Raw genomic sequence first — 8,907 nt, 5'->3', positions numbered from 1 at the left:
TTTTTTTTTTTTTTTTTTTTTTTTTTGCATCTACTAGTTTTCATAATCTTGTTGTCACGTATGTTTGATGATAAGATTTGAACATTTTAAAAGATTTAATTGAATGATAGAGAATATAATAATAAATTATTAAAAAAAAAAAAAAAACAAATGTCGTGACAATACGAAATACTCTTATAAGGGAACGTGAGATCTCATAATCTATCCCTTAGAGCCTAGTGTCCTTGCTGGAACACCTTAGATGTCTAACTCTGATACTATTTGTAGTAGCTAAACTCCACCTCTAGTAGATATTGTCCTCTTTAACCCGTTACGTATTGTCATCAACCTCACGGTTTTAGAGCTCTTCTACTAGGAAGAGATTTCCACACCTTTATAAGAAATGCTCCATCCCCTCTCCAACCGATGTAAGATCTCACACTGAAAATCACTCCTAAGAATGTTAAGAGCAAAGAAGAAGTTTCATGCCTCATATCTTAATAATAATGTATAGTTTTTCAACTGTAATTTCTTAATATCATTTTTAAATATAATTTTTTTAAAAAAATATAGCCATCCATATTTATCATAAAAGTCAACCTACGTATATATATCAATTGAACGTGACATGATATGCTACTATATCATAATGAATAATAATTGTGTAGATTACAATCTTTCCTAGTTTCTTCCAAGGAAATGAAATTAAAAAAACTATAAAATCATGCTCCCAACATTTTTAAAACTTATTTTAAAAAGAAAAAAGTTATTTTAAATCAATTTCTTATCAAGTCGGTTGCAAGATTTTTTTTTAATGTAATAAATAAAAGTATGAAGATCGAATCATCGATTTCAATATATCAGTTGCAACTAAGTTATGCTCGATTTACAATCATACCTTTAAAAGGATAATCGATATTTCAGTCGTGGAAGTATATTCGTATTATGTCCATATGGTGACTCATTGTTTGCTGCTATTAATTATTTCAATCCTCCAACCTGTCATGATATCCTCCAACCTGTCATGATATCTTTTGTCTAAACCTTCAATTATCTTATTTAGTCTGCAACCTAATCCCTTTCTCTCGTCACAAATTCAAATTTTTGGGCTTGAAATCAACGTGATCGATCCTCAAAGCCATTGGTTCTTGTTTTCTGTTCTTGATAAATGGGGGAAACAGAACTTGACTTCCAAGGCAAGAAAAGGCCAATCCCAGAATTTTCAAACCATCAGATTGTTGCTACCTCTGCTAAATTGCAATCACTCTCTTGAACATCACTCACAGAACCTTAATCCTTATTATGGAGTGTGGAAGCAATCCCCAATTTGGGCTGTTTTTAATGTCTGTTCTTCTACTCAGCCTTCCTTTACCCTCAGCAGCTCTTGGAGGAAACGACACAGACATGCTTGCATTGCTATCTTTCAAATTTGAGATATCTCTCGACCCACTTGGCCTGTTCATCTCCTGGAATGAGTCTGTCCATTTCTGCAACTGGGTAGGCGTCAAATGCAGCCCGCAGCAGAGGGTCACTGAGTTGAATCTTCCCTCGTATCGATTCGTCGGTCAGGTATCGCCTTCTATAGGGAATTTGAGCTTCCTTACGACCTTAAATCTTAATAACAATAGCTTTGGAGGAAGAATTCCACAAGAGATAGGCAGTTTGAGCCGCCTGCAAGTATTGGACTTTGAAAACAATTACTTTGTAGGGGAGATTCCCATCGCCTTATCAAACTGTTCAGAGCTTCAATACATTGGATTGCTCAGCAATAATCTAACAGGCATGCTGCCAAAGGAGCTTGGGTTGTTAACCAAGCTTGAAGTATTTCGATTGTCTGCCAATGAACTGTTTGGTGAAATGCCTGAATCACTTGGAAATCTGTCATCTCTCAGGGGCTTCTGGGCTACTCTGAATCACTTCCACGGCAGTATTCCAAGGAGTTTTGGGCAGCTGAAGAATTTGAGAGATCTTGTTATTGGGGCAAACAAGCTGACAGGTACTATCCCTTCCTCAATCTACAATATTTCATCTATGAGAATCTTTTCACTCCCTGTGAACCAGCTTGAGGGTAGGCTTCCCATAGATTTAGGCTTCATGTTCCCAAACCTTCAGGTTCTTAAAATCCACACTAATCAGTTCAGTGGAGCAATTCCTGTTACACTATCCAATGCTTCAAAACTAGTGGAATTTGTCATCTCAAAAAACGTGTTTTCTGGAAAGGTGCCTAGTTTGTCAAGCACGACACATCTAGAGGCTTTTGGAATAGGTGAAAACAACCTTGGACATGGGAATGTTGATGACTTGAATTTCCTGTTTCCTCTTGTTAACTGCACCAATTTGAGCTCTGTAGTCATCAGCGACAACAATTTCGGTGGCGTGCTACCGGAGTTCATAAGCAACTTCTCTACAAAGCTCAGGATTATAGGATTTGGTAGGAATCATATTCATGGAACCATTCCTACTGAGATTGGCAATCTCGTCCAATTGGTGGCATTAGGACTGGAAACAAACCAGTTGACTGGTTCTATACCAAGCTCAATGGGCAAGCTGAAAAAACTAAATGATTTCTATTTAAATGGAAACCAGCTCTCAGGGACAATCCCCCACTCTCTTGGAAACTTGTCTGAACTTGGTAGATGCAATTTGAGGTTAAACAACTTAACTGGAGCCATACCATCAAGTCTAGGAAGAAACCAAAAATTGCTATCTCTGGCTCTGTCTCAGAACCATCTAACTGGTACAATACCAAAAGAATTGTTGAGTATTTCATCTTTATCAATTGCTTTGGATCTGTCTGATAATCATTTGACTGGTTCCATTCCATTGGAAGTGGGCAAGTTGGTTAACCTCGGCTATTTGCATATGTCTGCCAACATGTTAACTGGAGCTATTCCCTCTACTCTCAGTGCTTGCACAAGCTTAGAAGATTTACATTTGGATGGGAATTTCCTTGAGGGCCCTATACCTCAGTCTTTGAGTTCTTTAAGAGGTATTGAAGAACTCGACCTGTCTCGCAACAATTTGACTGGCATAATTCCATCTTATTTGCAGGAGTTTGAATTTCTGAGGTATTTGAATTTATCTTTCAACAATTTGGAAGGTGAAGTTCCCACTCAAGGAGTGTTCAAAAATGCTACCGCATTTTCAGTTCTTGGAAATAAGCAGCTTTGCAATGGTATACATGAATTGAATCTACCAAGATGCAGTTTGGATAATACCAGAAAGAAGAACTTGAGTACCACATTGAAAGTTATTATCTCAGTTGCTGGTGGATTGGTGGGAAGCCTTCTGGTCATCTGTTCTCTGTTCTTCCTGTGGCCAAGGAAGAAAAGAAATAAGGCGGATTTAAGTCCATCACTGAGAGTTTCTTATTTTGTTATATCTTATAATGATCTTCTTAAGGCCACTGATGAATTTTCTCCCAACAATCTAATTGGAGTTGGTGGTTATGGGTCTGTCTATAAAGGAATTCTCAGTCAAGATGGAAGCGTTGTTGCTGTTAAAGTGTTCAACCTTCAACATAGGGGAGCTTCAAAGAGTTTTCTGGTAGAATGTGAAGCACTTAAAAACATTAGACATCGCAATCTTGTCCAAATTCGATCTGCTTGCTCGGGAGTCGATTTTCAAGGGAATGATTTTATGGCATTGGTTTTTGATTTCATGGTTAATAGGAGCCTAGAGAATTGGCTGCATCCAGTTGATATTTTAGACCAGGAAGGAGAGCAGAGGTATTTGAATATCATGCAAAGGCTAGATATTGCCATTGATGTGGCTAGTGCTCTGGATTATCTGCATAATGGCAGCCCCATGCCAATAGCTCACTGTGACTTAAAGCCTAGTAATATTCTTTTGGATGCTAACATGACTGCTCACGTTGGAGATTTTGGATTGGCAAAGTTTATGGCTGGAGCTTCCTCCCAGAACAGATCAACCGAAACCGAATCCATTGGTTTTCGAGGCACTATTGGATATGCTCCTCCAGGTGCCTTTGATTTCTTTTCATCCTTTTAGTTCTTCTTGCTTTCATGGTTCCTTGCTCAAAACTGTTTTATTGACGCTTTCTTCAACTGTTCCTGAACAAATGTAGAGTATGCCATGGGAAGCGAGGTTTCGACATATGGCGATGTGTACAGTTATGGCATCCTATTGTTGGAGATGTTCACTGGAAAGAGGCCAACTGATGATATATTCAATGATGGCTTAACCTTGAACAGCTATGTTCTTACAGCCTTGCCTGAAAGGGTGGAACAAATAGCAGACCAAACAATGGGCCTCCAAGAACTTAAGAACAACCATGTTCTTGAGGCTTCACCCGACCGGGTAGAGCAAATAGCAGAGCCAACATTGAGCCTTCAAGAACTGGAGGGAACAGAAAACAAAGATCTTATGTTTCAGGCTAATCAATGTCTCAGAACCAAAGAGTGCTTGTTTTCCATTTTCAACATAGGAGTTGTATGTTCTTCCCAAATGCCTACTCAGAGAATGAATATCCGTGATGCTGTTGCTCAACTATGCCTTGCAAGAGAAAACTTTAGGGGTTTTTAGCATAGGACCTCGGCACAGATGAGCAAGCTATCAAGCCTCACTGCACTAGTTTCTGCAAAACCATGTTCTGAGATTGTATTTTGCTAGGAAGATGGAAAGTTATGCAGAAACATAAAACCCTTTTGCAATTTTGTTCTGAAGTTGATCACACCAGTTGTAACAAACCAAGGTCACCGCTAGTAGATATTGTCTACTTTAGTCCGTTACGTATCGTTGTCAGCCTCACGGTTTTAAAACGCGTCTACTAGGGAGAGGTTTCCACACCGTTATAAGAAATACTTCGTTTCCCTCTCCAACCAATGTGAGATCCCACAATCCACCCCCTTAGGGGCCCAACGTCCTCGCTGGCACACTGCCCGTTGTCTGGCTCTGAAACTATTTGTAACAATCCAAGTCCACTATTAACCGATATTGTCCTCTTTGGGTTTCCCCTCAAGGTTTTCTACATCCTTATAATAAATGTTTTGTTCCCCTCTCGAACCGATGTGGACTTCAATAGACTAACAAAATTATATATGTTTTGGTGAAGTGAAAGAAATACAGATATTATGAACTATCTTCCTTATAATTGTTTGAATAGTTGTACAGAGGTTGAGATTGGTAGTATAAATTATGCTTATGGCTTTGTTGCATATAGAACGAAATTCTTTCAGTAATTTGATGAGAGCCAGGTGCGGAAGATTACTTGTTAACAAAAGCAGACTCTGCCAAGGCAATGGCACGAGCAAGAGCAGCAGCTTTGTTTTGGCATTCTTGGTGTTCATCATCAGGACTACTATCAGCCACTATACCAGCTCCAGCTTGAAGATGAGCAACCCATTCCTGGCGCTGGTTCACACCCTTGTACGAGTACATTGTGTCGTAATGAGATGACGTCGGAAATACGATCGTTCTAAGAGCGAGTGCCATGTCCATATCACCATTAAAAGCAACGGTACCGAATCCACCACCATATGGACCTCGTCTTGTTGTCTCCAATTCATCGATCAACTCCATGGCCTTTACCTGCAAAACAACGATAGCTTGAACTCATTCTCGCTAAGTTTGACTATTAGAAATGAAACAGTTCTTTGGCAAAGAACAATCAAGAAACCTTGGGTGCTCCGCTAACAGTTCCAACAGGTAATGCAGCTTGCAGGGCATCCCAGCTACTTAGATGGTCAAGCAACTCTCCTGTTACCTACACAAAGGAATCATAGCTGCATCACTTTAATGTACAATTTGTTGTTCCTTTCTTTTATCTACATGAAAGGTACTGCATTTTTACCGTTGAGCTTATGTGCATTACGTGCGAATATCGCTCAATATTCATAAGTTTTTCTACCTTCACCGAGCTATTTTTCGAAACCTACATAACCATCACCGAAGTTAATGTAATGAAATACACGATGATGAAGTCCATCACTAGTAGATATTATCTTTTTTGAGCTTTCCCTTAAGGTTTTTAAAATGCGTCTACTAAAGAGAAGTTTCCACACCCTTATAAAAAATGTTTTGTTCCCTTCTCCAATCGATGTGGGATCTAACAAAAACACAACTTTTTTCTTCTTCCTTGGTTCATATCACCTCGTTTTCAAAACATGAATCGAGAAGCGAGGCAAAAGAAGTGAAATGAAACCTTTCCAACGTCGTTTCGAGCCAAATCAACGAGCATAATGTGTTCTGCACACTGTTTTGCATCATTCAATAACTGCTTCTCCAACATTTCATCTTCTTTTTCTGTCCTCCCTCTTCGAACAGTTCCAGCCAAGGGGCGATTTACAATCTTATTCTATTGAAACCATGCTTTGTGGTTATAATTTTACATACTAAACAGCTTAGTAAGAACAAAAAACATAACAATTTGTTACCTTTTTGACACGAGTAAGAATTTCAGGACTAGAACCAACCAACGTACAACCACGAGCCTGGAGAAGAATGTATAGCTTAGTACGAACATGTTTGAGTTGAAAATTTGTAGACTGTTTAAGACAACATTACTTGCAAGTAAGCCATATACGGACTCGGGTTGACGATTCTCAACGCTCTATAAATCTCGAAAGGATTGGCAAAAGTTCGATACTCAAAACGCTGGCTTAGAACTATCTGGAAAATGTCTCCTGCAAGAATATGTTCTTTTGCCTGAAGCACAGCCTCTTCGTAAGAGTCACTAGTCATGTTTGATTTCTGTAAGGATGGACCAAAATGGCGAGTATTCAAGCCGACAACACCCGAGCTCAGCCTTGGACTGACAATCAAAATTCAAAAAAATTGATGTAAATGTTTCAACACAGTCATCTCATGAAAGAACAGCATATACTCACCGTTCATCATCTTGAAATCTCTTTGCCAGAATGTCCAAACGTTTTACTCCATCTTCATAAGCTTTCTCCACTGACAAATATCCATCCAGCTCCACCCAAACAGTTATATACACTTTCTGATGTTCAAAACTTCATATCAGCTGTAGCTATAGAGTAGAGCAACTTCATTAAAATAAATAACAGACAAACACAACAACATGAGTTATGCTGGAAATGAGCACCTTTTCAACATGATCAAACACGACAACCTCGTCATAGAGGCCTAGATGAAAGTCAGCAAGATTTCTGTCATCCTTTGGAGCTCTTGAGAATGGTAGCTTTTTGTTCTCCACATATCGCATTGTGTCGTATGAGAAATAGCCTACCCATCCACCTATTCGCTCAAGATTTTTAAAACATGTCTGCTTTTCTCTCTGGGCTTTCCCTAAAACTCGTCTACTAGGGAGAGGTTTCCACACCCTTATAAAAAATGTTTTGTTCTCCTCCCAACCAACACCAACGTGGGATCTCACAATCCACTCCCCTTGGGGCCATCGTTGGCACTCGTTCCATTCTCCAATCGATGTGGGACCTCCCAATCCACCCTCCTTTGGGGTCCAGTGTCAGCTTTCCCTTTCGAGTTTCTCCTCAAGATTTTTAAAACACGTTTGCTAATGAGAGGTTTATAAAGAATGCTTCGTTCTCCTCTCCAAACCAACGTGGGATATCACAAAACCTCATGCAAAGGAAGAGACAAATTTTACCACAAAACGTGTCTGGAAGTCCAGCAATTGATTTAGGTTTCCATTTCTCTGAGATCTTTATTGGAATAGTGAGGGGATCATCAACAAATTCTTCAGTAAATCGCCCTTTCTTATGATCCAAAACAGTAATTTTATTCTCCTTCGCCACTATTTCCAGAGTTGGCTGAGCTCCCACTACACTATAACGACCCTGTGATGAAAATTGTACGAAAATTCATAGAACGAAAATAGAAGTTAAGATGCAAAAGGGAATTAATCCAAAAGCACCATTAAAGTAGAAATGAACCTGAGAATTCGATTCCACCGACTCGAAAATGAAGCTCGGAGCATTCCAATCATTTTCCTTCACCAGACACCGATATGCCAGAATTGGGTCCAGTTTATCTCCAAAAATGCACACACAAAGTGGCACCAGATTTCCATGTTTCGTTGCTTCTATAAACTCTGCTGCATCAACACCTAAATAAAAATCAAACATATTAATCCAACTTAACACATCATAATTCAAATATTCATAAAAATTACCATTTTATAATTCATAACTTAAATTCCTCCCTAAATTAAAAAAAAAAAAAACCAAATTCAATTTTACTCTTTAAAAAATATTTTAAATTTGAAAATATTAATTCAAATGTTAGGGAATAAAATACATACTTTGCCAATTAATTTACTAAATTTGTAATTTAACAAAAAAAACCAAAGCCAAGATGAAGAAGAAGGAGACAAAAACAACGAAGATTGGTTACCTAAAGCGTTAGAACTTGGGGCCGGGAGAGCAGAAGACCTCAAGGGCGGGAAACACTTGTCAAAGGTTGACCGGAAAAGCGACAATTGAGAATCTGAACCTCGACGGCATCGAAAGAAGCAACCAGCTCTCTGGGTGGAACTGCTGTGGACAGAACCAGGACGACGGAGCCGGTGGGCGTAGGGGAGGAGAAAGCTGTCGCGAGTAAGAGATTGCATTTTCCGACAACGGAAGTAGGACAACCTTGGAACTCTCAGAAAATATGTCCCCGGGGTCCCTGGTTGTATATACCACTTTATTCCCATTGCACGCCAGCTGCATGTAACGGTTCAGACTATACGAAATTTCACCGCCATTTTTTATTGTTTTTTTATTTCCATTGATTATCGATGGACCATATAAAATATTTAGTTAATCAGTTCCCTATTATTATTACTATTTGTTATATATTATAGTTATTTTAAGCGGATAAGTTGAATGCAAAAGAGTCTTATCAACTCATACCTATGAAATAAATAAATGAAGATTAATGACAAATATAAATATAAATAGTGAAGCTTTGTGGACGTAATGCCTAAAATTATTTTTAATT

The 8,907-nt window shown here is 38.7% G+C and overlaps 2 protein-coding genes across 3 annotated transcripts; one reads left to right on the top strand and one right to left on the bottom strand.

The window, feature by feature from the left end:
• Positions 1 to 1,023: 1,023 nt before the first annotated feature.
• On the top strand, positions 1,024 to 4,766 carry LOC111489814 (probable LRR receptor-like serine/threonine-protein kinase At3g47570). Of its 2 annotated transcripts, XM_023138211.1 has the most exons (3): positions 1,483 to 1,548; positions 1,872 to 3,961; positions 4,067 to 4,766. In XM_023138211.1, the coding sequence occupies exons 2-3, from the start codon at positions 2,011 to 2,013 to the stop codon at positions 4,522 to 4,524; spliced, it is 2,409 nt and encodes an 802-aa protein (XP_022993979.1). In that variant the 5' UTR covers positions 1,483 to 1,548; positions 1,872 to 2,010; the 3' UTR covers positions 4,525 to 4,766. The 2 variants fall into 2 exon arrangements, with proteins under 2 accessions (XP_022993978.1, XP_022993979.1); XM_023138210.1 differs by having other exon boundaries at positions 1,024 to 3,961.
• Positions 4,767 to 5,041: 275 nt separating this feature from the next.
• On the bottom strand, positions 5,042 to 8,578 carry LOC111489266 (anthranilate synthase alpha subunit 1, chloroplastic-like). Its single transcript, XM_023137400.1, has 11 exons — positions 8,317 to 8,578; positions 7,857 to 8,029; positions 7,571 to 7,760; positions 7,049 to 7,200; positions 6,828 to 6,943; positions 6,505 to 6,751; positions 6,375 to 6,431; positions 6,143 to 6,295; positions 5,792 to 5,872; positions 5,618 to 5,704; positions 5,042 to 5,529 (listed from the first exon to the last, which is right to left on the bottom strand). Exons 1-11 carry the CDS (start codon positions 8,531 to 8,533, stop codon positions 5,206 to 5,208), a joined length of 1,797 nt encoding a protein of 598 aa, XP_022993168.1. The 5' UTR covers positions 8,534 to 8,578; the 3' UTR covers positions 5,042 to 5,205.
• Positions 8,579 to 8,907: the final 329 nt, after the last annotated feature.

This window comes from Cucurbita maxima, unplaced genomic scaffold (assembly GCF_002738345.1).
Source record: "Cucurbita maxima cultivar Rimu unplaced genomic scaffold, Cmax_1.0 Cma_Scf00014, whole genome shotgun sequence".
NCBI classification, from domain to species: domain Eukaryota; kingdom Viridiplantae; phylum Streptophyta; class Magnoliopsida; order Cucurbitales; family Cucurbitaceae; genus Cucurbita; species Cucurbita maxima.
Note: the sequence above shows the minus strand (reverse complement) of the source record. Positions and strands in the feature narration are given on the sequence as shown.